General features: G+C 35.8%; 1 protein-coding gene across 1 annotated transcript in view; it reads right to left on the bottom strand.

Annotated features, from left to right (window-relative positions):
* MEOX2 (mesenchyme homeobox 2) overlaps positions 1–17,349 on the bottom strand; it is a 69,223-nt gene extending 51,874 nt beyond the window's left edge. The window contains exon 1 of the mRNA XM_008576891.1: positions 16,554–17,349. Within this exon, the coding sequence (XP_008575113.1) occupies positions 16,554–17,067 (514 nt within the window). The 5' untranslated portion in view covers positions 17,068–17,349. The remainder of the gene's footprint in view (positions 1–16,553) is intronic.
* Positions 17,350–20,503: the final 3,154 nt, after the last annotated feature.

The raw sequence follows: 20,503 nt of genomic DNA, 5'->3' as shown, positions 1-20,503 counted from the left end.
CACTTTATTCCACTGCATTTGAATAACATATTTAAATTTCCCGTTGGTTTAGTTTGGCTTTCTCACATCCTGAATTTTCAAGGTAAAACCATTCAATGTAGAAATCACCTATTTTTACTGTGTATTAACATGCATTTGACTACTTTACTGTATTTAACTAACATACTTTTATTGGTGTCTCTAACAGAAGTGCTTTATATATGTAGACTATTTCTTCTAAGTGGTTTCCATTTAAAAAAAAAAAAACTCTTACCTCTTCTTACTGTGTCCATGGGAAAAGCAATAACACTTTTTTTTTAATTGGGAAGAAAGAAGATATGTTAATCCAAAGTAAAAAATAATTGGCATTAATAACATAGATTACCACATTCACACATTTACATACTCATGGCTCCCAGTATCATATGAACCAAGTTTCAATATAAAATTAACCATAAATTTCATTCACTGAAAACTACCAAAATGTTTTCCCTACTCTTCTTCTACACTACCAATAAAACCTTATTATAAATTATATTCGTTCTGGCCATATTCTGTTCTAAACCCTCTTATAAACAATGAGAGTTCCCTGGACACGTATTTATGTTTGCTCAGTGCTATAGTACACGTATTTGTTTTCTGTGTCCCTAAGACATCTTGGATGCAATCAGTATCATTTTTCTATATTTTCATACTTTAATGCGCACTCACAACTCATAAATTCTAACATAAATGTGTCCAGTAATACCTTTGTCTAATGGGTAATATTAATATTGCCTTTTCTACCACAAATTGTTAACAGCTTAACTGTCAATTAATTCTGAATTAATCTCTATTAAAGAAATGAATTCACTGGTGAATAGTCCTGCTCCCCACATACACACAACTCTGCAGTTGTGGCAGCTTAATTGTGTAATGTATGGCCACAGCCCAACAGGCCCAGATGTTTCATAGTATAGACGTGAGACTCCCTACACTTCCTCCTTCCTTGCATTTTCTTTTTTCTAATGCCAAGATGAATACTTTATCCCCGTTTTCCTTCTAAAAAATTAATCTCTTCTAACAGGTTCTTCTGTTTGTCAGCTACCTGCCTTGCAATTCTAGAATTCAGGACAGGGATTATTAAAGACCAACTCTTTTGAGAGTCTTTGAAAGTCAATAATTCTATGTCATTAATCGCCACTGTTTGATTCTCTTAAGTTTTCATACTTTCCCCCTGGAAAATCCAGCTTAGTTTTGGCATGTTCCCCACCCTTTCCCAGAAAAATGTTCTCCTCCCTATTCCTCAAGGGGCCTAAAAGAATCTCCCTACTTGACCTTACATTCCTGAATATGCTTTTATTGTTTGCCTTCTCACTTCCAAAATTCTGTTTTTTACATTTACATTGATTGTTTACATTGTTATATTGTATTTTACTTAATTTTAATTGTGTATCTACAATTCGATGATTTAATATCTCTGATTTTGCTTTTATTTTGATAACTGCCTAATTCCCAGGCTTATACACTATGTTTAATTAGTAATTATTTTACGATGTACTTTGGCCTTTTCAAAATCATGAATGCATTTTATTTTAATAAATATTTGCTTGACAAAAGAAAATTTATCCAAAAATTAATTTAGTTAAATAGTGCTATTTACATTTTACTTTAATAAATGCTTCAACTTTTAATTATGTTTGGCTTCGCGTGGTGGTATTTGAATCCCATAATCTCTTTGTTCACTGAGGGAATTTCCATCCTCACGGTTTTCAATAGCTGCAGGGTAAGAAACTTTGCCTTTTTGTATACAAGTGCTATCCAATTGGACTTCGTAATAGATGAAGTGTTCTATATTTATGTCGTCCAATACATTAGCCAGTAGACTATATAGCTATTGAATACTTAGAATGTGGTTACTGGAACTAAGAAATTAAATTTTTAATTTATTTTTTAAAGTAGTTTGGAATTTTACTTTACATGTGGCTAGTGGCTACCATACTACACAGCATAAAAGAATATTATGATTACTGGTCATAATCACAGATATACAAGAGGCCGTTTCTAGCAAATTTGTAATGTATCAATAACCATATCTGGCATTGCTCTTCATGTGCAGAAAAGGATATTTAGAATACAGGGCCCCTGACTCCCAGAACTTTTCAACTGGGAAACAAGGCTATTCTAAATTGGTAGTTCTCGACTCTATCTATACATTAGAATCACCTGGGAGCTTTTTAAAAAATGCCCATGTCCACATAAAATGATAATATATCTGTTGTCTGTGTCTAAAATTTGGGACAATGTGAGGGAGGAGTGGGATGCTGTAAATGAGATAAGACTTGTCATGTGTTGATAAATATTGAGCATAATGAGTATATGGCAGTTCTTTATACTGTTTTCTCTATTCTTTTAATGCTGTAATTTTCCTTTATAAAATTTTTTAAATGCCAGCTCCACTCTAGATATACTTATCTAGATATACACTCTAGATACATTATGACATAAATTTCATAATCCTTGGGGCATCGGTATTTTTTTTAAAAGTGCCGCAATGATTTCAATGCAAAGTCACGGTTGAGAATTTCTGGTCTGGATAAAGTAATCTTATGATACGTTAATGAAAAGGCCAGAAGCATAGAGAATCTGACAGTCATCTTTCCTCATGAACCGAAGGAATTGCTGAAATAGAATCAGTATTAGAATCATGGATAACAGAATTTAAAAGAAAATAATAGTCAAAATCTATTGCAATATGGATTGATTTTAACTCCCTTACAGAAATAAGTGCTAACTCACTTGCATGAGTAGACTTGTATAAAACTTTCCTTTCATCAGTTTATGCACCTAAGCTCAGAACCACAGATGAAATGATTTTTGTTGGCTTGTTCACCCCTCACTATGACTGTTCCTTCCCTACTAGTCAGGCCACAAATGTGGTCACTTAGTGTCTCTAACCCATATTGTCTAATCATGTAGCATTTTTTGAATATGGTTAACCAGTCATACTCAAAGCAGTATGACAGAGACTCAGGAAATATGGATTGAATCAGTGTCAAGGTATCAAGGTTCTCACAAAAGGAATTTTTCATTTCTCTTTTCAGTCAACTTAAAAAATTTGAAAATAACCTATTTTTCTTTTTGAATCACTATTTGTACCACTATCCAATACTACAAGGCAGATTTCTTAATATTCCTTAATTTTCTCAATTATCCAATAATTTCAAGTTTTATTAACTTTTTTGGCTTTGTTAGACTGATATTTTAAATACTATGGTATGTAACACTCAAAACAACGCATAGACTAACTGCACGGAACGCTTAGAGAATCTCGTGTCTCATCTAAAACTAAAGGGATGAGGCATTTCCACATATTAATTGACAGGATATTGGGTTTAACAGTAAGCAAATAGTTGAAAATATAGACACCTTGTCTTTTAAAATATAGATGTCTTTGCTGATTTATGTTAAAATTTTTAATAAATGCATATTTACTTTTGCCCTGATTAATTAGAAAATAGTAAATATATCACATGTAATGAAAGGTATTTCACTTTAAAAAGCATTTATAAATATCAATCAGATACACAGATAATTAGACTTAAGCTGGTTATTTATGCAACTTTCCTATGGATTGCCAAAGTCTCTTTCAAATTTGCCTTTTGCTAGAATCCTGGAACCAAGTGCCTCAGAAAACCCCTGCATAGATGATTTATTCATCATTAACGAAGCATTTTCTATGCCAGAACTAGGATTTAGCAAGAACTTTGGCACATTTATACCTATCCTGAACATCACACTAAAAGAAAAAGAAGACACCAAGTTTTCTTAGGGAGTGCACGTAATTCAAATCAGAAACTAGAGATATGTGAATTAGGGACCTCAAAGAGAACCACAGGGAAAATGTAGAGTCAAGTGACACTTAAAAAGGGGGATAAGTTCTGAGAAATGTGTGGTTAATTGTACAAACATTGTAGAGTGTACTTTCACAAACCTAAATGGGATAGCCTACTACACACCTAGGCTATACGGTATAGCCATATACGACAATCATATGTAGTCTGTTCTTGACTGAAACGTCATCATGTGGCACATGACCGTAAGTGTATTGTTATGCAGTTTATAGATATTAATGTGGTAAGAAAGATGTAATAACTAGTGTAGGGTGGTATTGATCTGAGAAGGTGTCACAGTACAGATTTTAATCAAAATAATACATTCAGATTGAAAAATATTATGGTATGTGGGATAAAAATAAAAAATGAATCTGGCAGGTAGCATAGAACTAAACACACACAGACACTCACACACAAGTGCATGCGGAACTAGTGAAATCTGACTAATGGTGGTGGATTGTACCAATGTCATTTTCTCGATTGTGGTATTGTAGTATAATTATTCAATGCATTACCATTGGAGAAAACTGGGTCAATGATATACAAGATCCCTCTTATTATTTCCTACAACGGCAAGTGAATTTACAATAATCTCGAAGAGATTTTTTGTTTGTTCATTTGTTTGTTTAAGAAGGGGTAGGCATAAACAAGTCTATTGAAAAAAAGATTGGTTAAAATAAAAGCAAAACAGCTATCAACTAAAACTGACCCAGATGGTCCATAAAGGCTTTAATGATTGCATTGAGAGATTCTAAATGGATGTCCATTAATAGATAGCCTAAATTCTTATCAAAGGAAATTAGATAGTAAGTAAAATATAGCATGTCACTGGGGTTCTTGACTAAATGAGAGATACAGAAATGCAGCTAAACAATAAATGTGTAAGTACCCACATTAGGAAGTATCAGAACATTGTCTTAAATTCTTAATAATTTAGCATTGTGTCCCAAAGACTGAGTTAAAAGATCACTTTGCCAGAAAAGCACTGCCATAATCAGTGCTTTAACATCTGATATATGCATAAAACATATGTGTGTGTGTGTACACACACACACACACACACACACACATAAAACAAAATTTGGTTGCACACAAGAACCAGTACAAGCAAAATCTAGTAATATATCAGTAATATATCATTGATGGACATTAGGCACTTCAGGTATCATGTGCATCAAAGCCTACAAATAAACATTTGTATTATAAGTGTAGAATAATTTCGGGTTAATGTAGAATTCCAAGAAGAGGAACGATAGGGTCAAAATATCACTACGTGTTGTAGTAATGGAATCCAGGATTCCATTAGGGAAGAACGAAAAGAGATAAAGAGGCTCAGAGAACAGTTACTTCAGGAGTTCTGGGGTGAAAAAACTGAATTGAAGGGCAGGACCCTTAAAAGTAGGAATAGGTAAGAAAAATACAAAAGGATGTGGAATAGAGTGACTTTGGGCCATGCTGTATCGGTGAAGCAGTGTGACTGGGTCCTGTATAGAGGTATAGTGGTAAAGGAGAAATCATCAATTGAGATCATTAACGTAAAGGCATATTGCATGTAATTTAAAATTAATTAAGTAAAAGAGGAATTTTCTGTGTTTGGAAATGGAGTTGTGTTTAAACCAAAGAAGGGGGGGGCAGATTTTTGATAGAATAATCCACTGTATTTTTGATATTTAACTTTGTGTTTTGAGAGTCTAGTAAGAACTAAGGATCTGGAATAAGTGTGAAAGGTCAGCGTAGAGTGTTCCAGAGGTTACAGAGCTCCTTCCATTAGGGAGGAGCAGATGGATTTTTAGCATATCATGGGGAAGATGGGTGTGAACAGGAGAGGAGAAACAAGGAATGCCTGTCTGGTCAGCATAAACAAAATGAGCAATCATTAACATTTTCGAGCATCTGTGCAAGAAGACTGTATTCAATTTTAAAAATCAATAGATGATATAAGAATGGAGATAAAGTTAAGGACTTGGGACAAAGGAGTTTTCCTCGATGTCTACTTGTAGCTATTTTCCTGATACTTTAACCGAACACAAAAAGGCAAGTACACTGTAGGTGAAACTCAAAAAGATTTACTTGTAATAAATTAAAATTTTTCAAACAGATTCTTCAAATCACAAATGGTTACTCAAAATATGATTCTGTTTGCATAAATATCTATTATTTATAGCAAAGTCCATCTGCACATTATCAGATATCGAACTTTAAAATGCTATAGTATATCGTATGAGGTGTCAAAAAAATTCAGTTACTTTGGTAGTGGACAATATGGGCTACATCATTAGAATACTGAAGCTAAGAAAGTTTATCCGTGTTTATATTCTTTAAACAAGGATGAAACATGACTGAGGTGACCATAAAATCATATTCTGAGTGAGGTACTTTACACCCAAGTAAAGCACTTTGTCAAATTCCGTTTCGTTCACTCAAAAGCAGTAGCCAACATTTTAAATGATGCTAAAGTTTATTTGTATTGGGAAGACTAGAAACTTAAGATTTCAAAGTATTTTATGAGATTTTCCTTTTAAGGGCACTAGGCTGAAGTCAGGATATGGAAGTTCAGCTGCCGCTATTTGGCTGGATGGACAGACATGACTTAACTTCTCTGGGCACATTCCCTCATCTAGGAAATACTCACACATTCATTGAACGGGGTAATGCCTTACGTCTCTTCTAGTGTCTTAATAATTCTGATTCTAATGATCTGTTTAAGCATTTTAGATTACAACTCATTAAGAAAACTCTGCCAAACGAAGCTTATTCTGAAATCAAAGAATTATCAAACCAGTCAATACAGATGAGTCTTTCTTGTCACTGTGTGTATTATTGAACATTTAATGTTTTTTTTTTCTTCTCCCAACCCTTCTTCCTATTCCCTCCCAGCTCTTCCATTATCTAGCAGAGAAGCTATTCCCTTGAATTGCTCTCACTGTAGGTATCAAATTGCAGTGAATCTGCGAACTCTGAAAGAGTTCACTCTTCGCATTTAGGATTTCAATATAGTGTTTGGTTCTTTTATTTACTCACAAGCAACTACTGAAAACCAGCGCATATAATAATTTAAAGTTTCTCTGAAGTACTTTTCTGAATTCTCCACATTGCACCGTGGGTATAGGAGAGGTGACTAAGTTAAATGAATAGAGTGAATGTAGCCAGTCGTCCAGAACTTGCAACTCCAGGGGATTTTGCTGTTTTCTGTTGTTTCAATCTAAGCATTATTTCTCCAGAATCTAATAAGTGTACATAAATGAACAAACAAATAAATAAACTATTTGTGTAAAAAATCACCAATATATAGCTATTTTCATGCATTTTATGTGGGATAAAATTAATTTTTGGTTTTTAGTAGTATTTGTATATTTGCCATTCATGAGTCTCCAAATGGAACCACTAAAAATAACAATAATCAGCTACAATACCTAAATTCTCTCTGCAATAAACTTTATAACACAGCAGAAAAATATCACGCCCACCCTCCTAATTAACAGCTGAAACCAAGACCCGAAATTTTAATGTCATATTTGAATCCTTTTGACTTAAATTCTGTTCTCTCTCAACTAAATTCCCGTCTGTACACTCCTTTTCTAAAAAATAAGATGAATTTTTGTCCTTTATTTTGTTCAATATACACTCCTCTTGATAGCAGGTTTTTGATGGAAGTGACAGGAGATACCTGAGAACAGAAGGTTAGATGATATCCAAGCAAAAAATAAGCTGTGAAACAGGAATCTTAAGGGTAGTAAAGTCAACTTGAGCCTCTTACATAACTTGACTACAATTTGCCCTACATTTCAGGAAAATGGCATGCTACTTACAATTTTAAAAACAGTGCAAATTATCTTAAATCTTTAGCAATCACGTAGGCACAAAACATTCCCTATAGCAAATATTTGTACTAAAATACAGACAAATAACATAAGACAGATTGTTTTCATACATAGTGCACTCATGACATAATTGCATGTTCATAGACAATAAAAATAATAACTGACACTTACTGGGCTAAGTTCTTAAATTAGTTAAATTAGTGGCCAAGGGTGACAGCTAGTGAGAGACAGAGGGAGAGTTTAGCCCCAGACTTTTGTTCTCCCAGATCTACTCCCACCTTTCTCCTTTAGGTTGACTCCTATGGATTTTATCTACCAAGTCCTCTGTGCTCTCGTTTCTTATTACATTTGGCCAATGGGAGACAACAGGAGGAGATCGGAGGGCATGCAGACGGGTTACTGAATGATGTCTGACATCAGCTGCAATCCTCCACCTTAGGTCCCAACTTTGCAAGAAGGCTTCTGTCCTCTTGCTCTCACTGGATTCTGGTGAAAGCTCCCTCTATTGGCCCTCTCAGGTTTAGAGGAGCTAATATTTTCCAATTATGAATAGACCCTGGCTGATTCATCATTCCGTTGATTCCCCACATTTTCCCACCATGGTATTGTCATCATCAAACTCTTTTTTATACATCCTTTTCAGTGTGCCACCTGTTTCTTTGTCTGATATAATGACTAAGAAATAAGACAAGTTAGTTATAATTTACCAACTAATCACTAAATATGCAAAAGAAAAAAGACTTGCCACTTCTTTATATTTTCTCAAATATCTGGGTATCCTAAAATAAATCTGATAAATCCACATCCAGGAACAAAAAATAGTCCTGAAAAGAAAAAGTACCTATAATTTTCTGAACTTTGAGGTGAGGGTGGACATTCACAAGATAGTAATCCTGGAAATGGGAGTGGCAGCAGGCCCCCAGATTTAGATGCCTAAACTATGGCTTTCCTGTCATTTCAATCTGTCTCAATAGTTTATATCTACATACTCCTAGTTTAATGCATCCGGATCCATTTACATTTCAAATTAAAAAAAAAAAACATGTAAACATAGCCTATAGTTGGGGAGATTTTAATTGTTACAGGCAGTAAATATACTGAGACCTCATTTTAAGTTTTGAAAAATATTAAGGAGAAATTTCACTTGATTTTAACCCATCCAGCTAGCATTAAAACATTGTTTAGATGGTTCTAAAAATGTGAAAGCCCATTGCTAAATTACTGGTGTCCTATAAAATCAAAGCTAAATTTTATCCATTTGTTCCCACTAAGTTTCTGATGGCACTATGCTATTTTCCTGAATGGCACGTTTTAGTTACTAACATAAATCAATAATTTGTGAAATTTACTTTGCATTCATTGTTCATTTGATGAGTCACTGCCCATTTTATTTTTTATTTTTTCACTTAACAATAATATACCCCAGTTTCGTCTGCTAGTTTTTCAGGCGGTTAAAAATGATCATGAAACATATTCTATGCAGTCCAGACAGTGTAAGAAGACGCCTCTACAGACACTGAATACATTTCACCACTGCATTTGCAAATAACTATCACTTTGCAAAAATAAGTTTTTATTTGGGTGTCATTTCTGGCAAAGCTTTAAGGCTATATTTTCAAAGAGTAAAATTCCAGGCCTTTAAAATTCCGCTGGCATCTGCCAACCTAAGCTGGACCCTCCTCTAGGTTTCTGCAGAGCCTGGGAGATGGCTAGATCTTGATCATTTTCTTGCCCATAGTTATGTAAGATAACTGGGGGTTTTCCTTTTTTTTTTTTTTTTCTTTTAGTTTTATGGGAGTCTCTTGAAGCGTGTGGAGAATAATGAGCTTGAGGAAGAGAAAAACAAAAGACAACAAAAACTGCAGGGGCCTTAGCAGGTCTGATTTTTATGACTATCATTGATAACCAGCTTCAGCCTATTGGACTCTCCACACAGCCGTATATGCTACAAACTTAATATTTTATTTTACAATCAAAACATTTAATGTTATATTACAGCATTCAATGTGGATACTTTCATTCAGATTTTCTATTATCATGAATTTCAATTGGAGTTCTGTCTATTAATACATACATACAAGGGTACTTCAGAAAGTTCGTAGAAAAATAGAATTGAAAGATAATACGAATCTTTCCATGAATTTTTTGAAGGGCTGTTTATATTAAGACTATATAAACATGTATTTTTAACATGTGCTTTAAGTATAGCTGCCACATCCTAGTTAATTCAGTGTCCTCCCCGTTATCCTTTCTTTGCAATTAACCTTTCTACTAGAATAAAATGAAAACTAAAATCTATGAAAAATAAGCACCTTATGTTCACAGTTTCAATCAATATAACTTGTGCAAGCTTCAAGAAAAATACCTGTAAAATCTGAGAAAGAAATCTTATGAAAACAAACAGCACATTATTTAAATGTATTTGAAATATTCAAATGAGTTGATTCTATAAAATTTTGAAGAGCAACAACTTTTGAATTTAAAGCTATAATCAATACCCTAAAGTTTTTGCCGCTATGAGTAATTACCTGGTAAACATGTTTATGTGCAATAAAAGTAAAAATTGCAAGATGTAAGAATTAAGCCACTAACATACATAAATATTTTAGAATTACTAAACTTTGAAGTAAATGATAAGTTTTTTAAATAGCATAGCAATAAAATCATATAAGTTAAAGATTTAATTTATTAATTTTTAAATCTATCTAATATAGAGAAAAGAAAGAGATTATTTTTGAGAGTTTTTTTCCTCTTTCATATAAACCCTTTCCAAAAATGTATGTATACAATATACATTTTACCTGATCATTCTTGTTCATATTCACATGTAGGAAAACAAAAAACATATAAAATATTTTTAGAACCTTGTGAAAACCAATATTCCAATATACAGCACTCAATTTACAGATAGTAACAGGTGTAAATAGAAATATTATATTGCTGTGGAAAATGTAATATTATAAATTAAGATTTCATAAATAATGAGATATTTTTATTGTAATTTAAAAGTTCAAATACAGAGAAAAATTAATAATTAACCAGCTTGATCACATATGAATGTACATGCTTACCAAGTAACTTTCTGTTAATTTAGTAATAAATATATCAAAAGGTTTTAAATAGAAATACTTACTCTGAAATATAAAAACAATTTATGAGATTCACACAAATAGATCAATAGATATGCTATTGATAATTTTGTATTATAAAATACTATCTAACATAACTTTCTTAAAGGGAAAATAAGTGCCCTATACTTTAATGATGTAATTAAGTAGAAAGAGCCATTAGAGAAAAGAGCATCAGATTTAGATTAATTCTGCCTCGAAATAAGTAATGCAAATTGAAGACTGAGACCTAAATGGCCATTACCATTATAAGTTTTACTACGCGAGAACAATGAAATATCCTGCGAGTTTCTCTGCAATTGAATTTTGAATGTCACTGACGACTACGATTTAGAAGTAGTGTAGAGTTCTGCAGCCAACTCTACTGTACTGTCTTACTCGTCTGCTTGGAGGCTTCAGTTGAAGACAGCTATTCACAGAAATAGTCATAAGAGCATTATTACAAAAATAAGGAAAATATTAGTGCTTCATTATCTTTCCAGCCTTTACAAAAGATATATTACTAATCCATAAACCATATTAACAGCTAAAATACAAAATATATAGAACAAATTGTGACAATAAAATGCTTCCTGTTGCTTAAATATGTTAAATAGAAAATACATCATACCTACCTCAATTTCTAATTTGCAATCTCAGTTTGTGTTTCATCTTTTTTTCTTTTGATTTTAACCATTGGAATCAGCCACCAGTACCATAAGCCAGGACATGTAATTTATCCAGCCAGTCAAGAATTACTCCTTCTTATTTTATGATTAAAATCAAGAGAGAAAAATGCTACTGCTGATAGTTTCACTTCATGTGCTAATATATCTTCCTTCACAGAATGCTTTATCATTAGAAAAAACAATATGATAAAAATACAAAAATTTGGGAGAGATAAATCATCCACAACTATTAACTCAAAAAAAAATATTAAAGAATTCCTACAGGTCATTTATTTTCTAATATTTCTCCATCCTTAACATTTACCAATCATAGGTATTTGCAACCCTCATTACAAGTCTTGGAAAAGAGTATGTCTGAAATTTTAGAAATATATTTCTAAAGTGAACACTATCTAAAACTAAAACATATTTTTGTATTATACTGTTTTTTCTCATTTGAAATGAAAATCTTAAAAGCCCTCACATCTTTGTTTTCTGTTTTAAGCTGCCATTTTAAATATTCTAAATGTATAAAATTGTCCAAGCAAGTCAGCATTAGCAGGCCAAGTAATGTAACAGATTTGTATGTGAGAACTTCTTATATAATTCAGGTATTAATTTATCTATAGGTTGACATTTCTCATTTAAAAGAAACTTAATTCTTCCATAACATATGGAATTAGTCTCCCAAATTTCCCTGAGGCTACGAGAAAGGACTGATCCTTTTTCTTATTTTATTTTTATTTAAAATTAATTTCTTAGAAAGTTTAATTTCTTAGAAAGTTTATTATAAGTTATAAATTCCAGTGCTGCAATGAAGGGTTTATGAAGGCACTTCAAAAAGTCCACGGAAAGATTCATATTACCTTTCAATTCTGTTTTTCCATGAACTTTTTGCTGTACCCTCATATCTTTTCAAACACAGAGGGAAAATGGGGTAGCAATTAATTTTTTTTCAGTACATTAGTGGAAATCAGCTTACAAAGTGTCAATGTAATGGTTTCCATTGATGATTACTAAAGACAAAGATTAAAATTTTAAATATTTAATACTGAATTTTTAAGCCCAGTGAAAGTTTGTGTGGTGCCATGCCTCGTATTTAGTGCTTTTTCTTTTCAAATGAACTATAATAAAGAAATTTACACACAACTGAAAACTTTTCCTATCTTTATTTGCATTCTTTCTTCCATTCATTGCTGACTTTCAACAATAAATCTCAATTCTAAAAGAATTGTTGCTCTTGACTTCTGAGTGTAATCATTTGAGAACACTCATGTAGGTCAATAGTACTTAGAATTTTTTTTTTCAGTGTTACCTCATCATTTAAACTAAAATTTATCTACCACCCCAAGAAAAAGAATGGAAGTGTTATTTTTTTATTCCATACCTTTGAGACAATTTGTTCAATATTCTATAATCTTTAAGAATCCAATAGACTACTTTTTTAAAATTCTAAACTAAATGCTGAAAAGCCACAATCCGGTGACATAAAAATTAATAATAAAATCACATTTATTTTTTATGTTTTCTTTCAGAGAACACATTGATTGAAACATCTAGGAAAAATTGTAATATAATTCCAGTTAGGCCAGGTAAGACATTACTCTGGCTTTAATCTGCAAGTTATTAAACACATATTTGTTTGTCATTCTGCATAGGCAAGCATATAGACAGACAATTTGACAACAAATATTTTATGATCTAATAGCTATAAATAAAATATTTTCAATTTTACAAGAATCTAATGTGATTTAAACCAAGTAAAATCCACCTTCCCAAATCATTCTTTTCCTTTTTGATATAATTTTGATTTTCTATAAAGTGCGTATTAAGTTAATTATAACAGAAAATATCTACATATTTTTTACTTTAGGTTGCTGCATAAAAGCTAAAGTTAGATTGATTAATTAACTTTGGTAATTTTAACTAAAAGTAGACATTTAATACCTATTACTACATTGTTTGGGAAACAATCAAATGTAATTGAAGCCGAGGAACCCACACTATTCATAGACGATTTTTTCAGAATCACCTGCTTTGCATTGATTGTTTTAAGTACAGTTGTAAATTTTCAATTTTTAAGAGTCCCTTTGAAGACGTGGCAGATGGTGGCTTTGCTAATAATGCTGGAAAGCATAGCAGGTTCAAAGTTACAAAAATGTTTAACACATATAAAAAATAATGGTGTGCTTTTCTATTAAATGTGGTTATTTTCAACTGTCAATAAACTATAAGGGAAGCCTAAAGTCCATAAATATTTGCCTCTAAACAGCTAAGCTTTTTGAGTCTGTATATGTGTGCATCTATGTGTGTTTGTGCAGGGGAAATGTGTATGAATACATTCTGGGAAATGTTACATATTATAGATTTAGCATTATTACTATGAACTAAAATGTACAGTTTATAAATATTTGGGCTGTTTTTCAATATATTCTGGAGCTTAAAATTCTACTAGAATTTAACACAGTCATGGACACATACACATACAGTCTGGGAATTCCAAGAGATACAGAAATTTGGCTTTGATTTTACCCTGGATTTGAAGGAGTACGTGTAAACATACAAACGGTCTCTACTATGTATGATGTGATTTGTCATCTAATACAATTTTAAGTTTCAAGAGTTCAGAAATCACCTTAATTTTGTTTTCTAGAAATATTGAAATATTAAAACTGTACTATAAGCAATGAGAGGTATATGTACTAATAATACACCAGAATTTTAATCGTTTTCTATGTTGCCTTAGTTTCTACTACATTAAGACACTATGTAATGAAATAGCTTTGAACATAAATTATGGAAGACAAAATGCAAACCTTACAGGAGAAATATATCTTGGATTTAAATCTAGCTAAAGATCTAATACAAATTAACTCAAACACTGAAATTGGCAAATTAAATTTGATTTTCAACAAATATACAAATATTTATCCAGAAACTATTGTGATGTTTCCTTTTAGTTAGTCAAACATTTTTCCAAAGTATACCATCAAAGAAAAAGCTCATGCTAAGTCCCCAGTGATTTTATCCGTGATGAGTAACAGTATTTCCCACTCAAGTTGTAATATATTAATACTTTATGCAGCTGGCACAAACATTTATTTTTGCTTGTTTTTCCAGTACCCTATCAGCTTTGACACATAAAAAATAAACTCTATTTGGCAAAATGATTATGTCCCAAGGAGGAGGGAGAGAAGTACTATTAAATTATTCCATTTTTTAAAAGAAAGTTTTTATGAAAATAGTTTGAGGGAATCAATCCATAAATCCTACTTTCTCTGTTTCCCCAAGCATGTGCCTGCATGAAAATTCAGTTTTCCCTAAGAAACTTAGGGGGCACTGGTTCAGTTCAGGAAGCATAGAAACAATCCATCTCATAGGTTTGTCATTGCAAAAAGGAAAATGAACAGTTAGAGCTTTTGGTAATCACAGATGTACTCTAACCAACATGAACTGGGATCTGCTTCCAAAAGTTACTCTGATATCAAATGCTCAGTTTATGAAATGGTCAACTGCATTCTTAAATTGACTTTATTTCTAATAAAGATGGAAACGTTCTTGATAGAATTAACCTTTCAACTCACTGTCTTGAGAGCTTCACTTATAGTCAGTAAATATATTATGAGTAACAGTGCTGATAACTTTCTTAGATACAAACTAATTTGTGATGGAGCATTAAAACTTCACCCCTGACCTTGGAAAGAAAAAATTGGATTTTGAGACTGTGACAAAAGAATCCGTCCCATACTAAAGTGGAAGAACAATTGATTTCATTGCTGCAAAGGGATATGAAATACGCGGCTCAATCATTGTCATTTAGGTGGCATCTTACCTAAAGCTTTATAAAGGATAAATATTTTCCAATCCTTCAATCCAAGATCTGGGATTACCTTCTAGGACTATTAAACCATTTCCGCAAGGAAGCAAAATATGCAAGCATTATATTAAACAAATGACACTTTCCAAAATGATGCAACCCACTTTGCGCTATAGCTACTAAAGAAAACTCACAATCCCCCTAACAGTAAAGTTAATAATTTCATGATACAGATGGGAAAGGGCTTTGAAGAGTTGCCTGGAAAACTTTTGAGTTTCTGTAGATTGCTACCATTTACTCGGTATGCCGTGCCTTCAGGCACCGGAGTTCAGAAACGTTCCTTCTCCTTTTGCTTGGCTGCTCGAGTTATTCCCACATAGATCAGCGCCTTCTGCGAACACCCTCGCATACCACCTTCCACCTCCACCTAGTGAACTAGCACTACTGGAGTTGCTGTTTGTTTCCAAGTACTTGTCCCCGACAATACCCTATTGGGAGAGGATTTTCTTCCCACTTTTGAAATTCGGATTCTCTCTTTAGAATTAGCACCACGTGAATTAGCAAACTACTATCAAGAATCGTCTTTCTTCAAGAGTCTGAGCATCTATTTATTCACAATTCTCTGACACATTCCTCAAAATCTTCTGAATTCCTAGGTGATGCCTTCTTCCCCAAGAAAGGGAAATTTTTACCATTTGGAATAGGATGCTATTTAAAGAACTCTGAAATCAGAATGTTAAAAAAAAAAAAAAACTAAAACTTTTTTTTTTTCTCATGCTCTCTGCCAAGTTCCATTGCAAGTTCCAAATATTGTGCAATAATTTGGAAATCCAGTTAACGATGGGAAAAATCGAGCCACTCAGAGTTGGGAACTTGCAAGGAAAAAGTCAAGGAGCGGCACCCGCACGCACGCCCGCCCAACTGACACTGCATCCCAGGGCGCTCACCCCTCCCTGGTGCTGTGCGCGCGGGTGGACCGTCAAGCTTCACAATCGATTTCACAGACTGTCACTTGTCCTTTTTTTCTCAACCTTCTGGTAAACTAGTTTGGGACCTTGGAGGGCTTGGAGCTGCTGGCTGTATTTGTGTTGCCCTCAGAGAAACACGTGCCCCCAAATAACAGGACCAAAGCTGCACAGCCGAATTTGGCTGTGGGGAGCCAGAGAGGGCATGACATTTCCATCTTCCCTGCCGCCTCCCTGTAGTGCGAGAATCTTCCCGGCATTTCCCCGCCCCCTTTCCAACCCCGCGCGCACTCTCGCCGAGGGCGCTCGGCTCGCCCTTACCTGAGCTGTCGCTTTTCCTCTTGCCTCCACTTCTCTTCTCCGCCTCCACGGGTGACAGCGCCTGGCGGCCGTAGTCCCCCGGCGCGCACGCGGCCCCAGTCGGAGTGCTGGATCCCAAGCTGGAAGAGTTGGAACACAGGACCGGCGGGCTGCTCCCCAGCTCCGGGGGCCCTCCTGAGTCGGGCTGGAGGCAAAGGCTGTGCCGAGCCGCACTCGGTGGGGAGGACATCTGCGGGAGGTGCCAGTTGGTTTGCAGAGCCTGGTGCTGCTGCTGCTGGTGGTGGTGGTGGTGGTGATGGTGGTGGTGGTGGTGTCCTCTGTGATGCTGGCTGGCAAACATGCCCTCCTCGTTGGGGTATCCTGCGATTATGCAAGACGAGGAAGAAGTAGAGAGCTCGGGGTAGGACATATGGTCAGATCTTCCATGGAGGGCGAGAGAGGACTGGGAAAACGGGTGCAAGCCTTGCGCAGTGGCGTGAGGGCTGCGCAGGCAGCCAAAAAGCGGGTGTTCCATAGCATGCAAGTCTCGGGTTCCACGCTGAAGACTTCACGACGGTTTCAAAGGCCACCACCCTCTGTCACTTTTCACTGGAAACCGTGCTACTTTTTCCCCCTACCAAAGCAATAGCCGCGCACGTTTCTGCGGAGCTCGGATAATCCCGGTCCTGAGCCCTTAGCGGCCAGTCTCCTTTACATATAAACACTGGGACCTGGAGGAGCTTCCCTCCGAGCTACTCAGATGTCAAGAGTGGGAGAGGTTGAAGCCAAAAGAAGGTGGTCCCAGAGAACTGCTTTCAGGGGGAAATGGCTCTGAGAGGTTATAAATAGAGTGTAATGTGAGCTGGGGGCTGGCTTAGGAGCCCAGCGCTGACCACATGCAAACTCCCTCCAAAACTCCCGCTCAGTCTGCGCCTCGCGCTCCCAGTTCCACTTCCTACCGCCGGCTGGACTGACGCAGCGCGTCCATGCCCGCGCGACCCCGCCAGCCGCCAGGACTGCGGGCGGCGCGCACAGCGCCTAAAGCCGGTCTGGGGGCCCAGGAGTGCCGCGGCGCACGGCAGCCCCAACCACGCACCCGGTTTCCCACCCCCTCACTTTTTCGGAAAATGTGACTTATCAGTGCCATTTGGAATCTGTCACCTGCAGGGAAGCTAGGGGTGCGCCTAGTCCTTGAGGAGCACTGAAGAAGTAATAGGGTTTAAGGAAACGATCAGGGCGAGTTGGGTGCGCTCTAGGAGAAATTTTTCAAACTTGGCCTGTCCCTGCGCCCTGTGCGCAGCCGCAAGCCTAGCTTTTCGCAGCTGGAGTCCGTGGGCGGCTTGTTAATGGGATCAGGTCCGAGGTCGCAGGGTTGTGCACCGTGGACGGGAAAGGGCCTGTCTAGGTGCTGAAAGGAGAGGGAGCTGGTGGAGTGGGTGGGAGGAAAGCGTGAGGCGGGGACGGTTGCAAATGCCCACGCCCTGGCCTCCTCGCGTAGGATGCCAGGTGGAGTCATCCTTCCTTAGCTTTCCGTCCCCCTCCCCCCGCTTTCCTGGTCCCGCTCAATTTCCTAGCCACTTGTTGATCAAGAAGTTTTCCGGGGTCAGGAATATTCCAAAGCGATTTAGTCCCGGTCATATGAGATGTGTAGATTACACGCGTTATTTCTAGCCTTTGCCCTCAGGAGCCAGCCCAGGTCTCCTCATTTCCCTCCAGAAATGCACCCTATCTTCCGCTCAGAAATAAATCAGCTAATTGCACCCTTCTCACCACCACGATTCCATTTGCTGAGAAATAATACCCTTCGATATCCCCCTAAATTCTCTACACTTGGGCTCTTCAGGTCTCCCTGGTTACAATTTCGCATCACTGAAAATGAGTTAGAAAACTTGCCATCAATGAGCGTGTAAGAGGCGACACGGGCTCCTGGGGGCAGAGTCGTTTACACACAACAAGCGAGCTGCGTGTAATGAGCTGCAGGGACAGTCAGGTCCACTCTGGGAGTTGTCGCATCAGGAGAGTATCTGTAATCACCAATCCCGCCCGGGGCCCCCACGTTATTTTCATTGTCTCAGGTGTCCAAAAGGTGGAGACCAGGTCTTTGAAGTTATTAATGGGATTAATGCGTACAGCAAACTGGGTTAGACATCTGGTTTGAATTAGGAAAAAGTATTGATTAATCATTGAGAGGCGTCCTCGAGGCAGAACCTTTCCCTCACCCAGTCCTTCAACCTGGCTATCTCCCTTTTCTTTTAAGTCGTGCTACAGAATGGTGGCTTCGCTATAAAGCTTCATATCAGAAAAAATCAAATTGTTTTCCATTGCTGAGAGCTGGGGTGGAGTGGGGATTGATCAGGAATTCTGAGAGTTGTAAGCGCTGCTTTCTTTAACGGAAATTGAGCCCTATTTTGAGGGAAATTAGTTTTGCAGACTTCGTTAGAAAAAAAAAAAAAAAAAAAAAAAAAAAAAAAAAAAAAAAAAAAAAAAAAAAAACTAAAACTTTTGTTCACCAGCTGCTCAGCTTCTCAGTCTGGGTCTGAGCTGGAACCTGCTACAAGCCTTTGACGGTAAGACTTTCTTTGCCGATATTTCGGGATTCTAATATTGTTTTAAACTTCGAAAGAGGGGGTTTTCATGTTGCACGTTTCTAAAGGTTTTAAGCACTCGCAGGACGGCGTCCAGGACTTAGATCTTAAGACTATTTCTTCCTGCCACTCCCCACACCCTTGGCTCTTTAAGAATAAAAAGGGGGGGGGGTTATATTCCTCCAATATTGTCGAATATTTTTTTGAATTTTCATTGTGTTTATGGCTTCAATATGGGCTCCGATATTAAAAGTTGAAGTACAAAGAACAACATTAAACTTCTCCAACTCTCTTAGCTCCTCAATGGATTCTGGATGAAAGTACTAAAGGCTTTATGTACGCAAAGTAAAATTTAGGCAACTGAACGTAACCAGAAATATTTACATAATATAATACTGTCGATTAAAAGCATTGTGGGAAATGTCAAACGAGGCTGACTAAAAGTACAGTTGATCTGCAGACATCAGTGAAAACACCCATAAAGGTCCTTTTGGTTTGTATTACATTGGTTTAGAGGAAGTTAAGCAATTAATAAATGAATGGATTTGAATTTAACCAGTGTGTCGCAGATAACTAGCAACTAGCAAACACAAACTTTTCATCTCCAGGAGGTGCCACTTCTCCTTGACCCAGCGACTGTGCTGGCTTTTCTCTCAGTCACTGTGTCAGATGTTAACAACATCTCCAGAAATTTCTCCACAACCTGCCTCAGCCAGTCAGCCTGTGGAACTGTGGGACCAGAAATCGGAAAGGAAAAATTAGAAAAAGTTAGAAAGGGAATCTCTTCCAAAGGCATGCGATTAAAACTAAGCTAGGAAGAAAGGTCTTTTTAATTGAAGACACAAAACATTTAATATCAGTAAAACTTATGAAGTTCAGATTTGTAATAGAAAGCATAATATAAGGAAAATGTTATTTGGAAGGAAAAATATGTGTGATTCAAAGAAGAGAGGAGTAAAAAGGAGGTATTGTTGCATTCCATGATTAAATATAACTTTTTAATTTTCTCTGAATTTCCAAGTATGTATTAATTATTACATAAAGCTATAAAAATTTTCTCATTTCTTAGAATATTTGGAATATATAAAACATTGATTTTTATTTTCTAGGCCATAGAGAAATTTTTAAATGTAAAAACAGCAGGAAAAAAATCCCTAGCCTTTCTTATAGCTACTTCAGTGTTCACATCTATAAAATCCAATGTTAAAAAATGCCTCTACTTATTATATCAAGAAGAATGATAAAAATTACAAAATTTATTTAAAAATGTCTATATAACAGTCATGTTTAACTATAATGGTATAGTATTTATCCTATATTTATAACATACTTGAGTGTTCTTGAAAAAAATGTTATATTAATGCCAATATTTCATGCAAAGTTTTA

This window comes from Galeopterus variegatus, unplaced genomic scaffold, assembly GCF_000696425.1.
Source record: "Galeopterus variegatus unplaced genomic scaffold, G_variegatus-3.0.2 Scaffold64, whole genome shotgun sequence".
In the NCBI taxonomy this organism is placed as follows: Eukaryota; Metazoa; Chordata; class Mammalia; order Dermoptera; family Cynocephalidae; genus Galeopterus; species Galeopterus variegatus.
The sequence above is the reverse complement of the archived record's forward strand: the minus strand, read 5'-3'. Positions and strand labels throughout refer to the sequence as shown.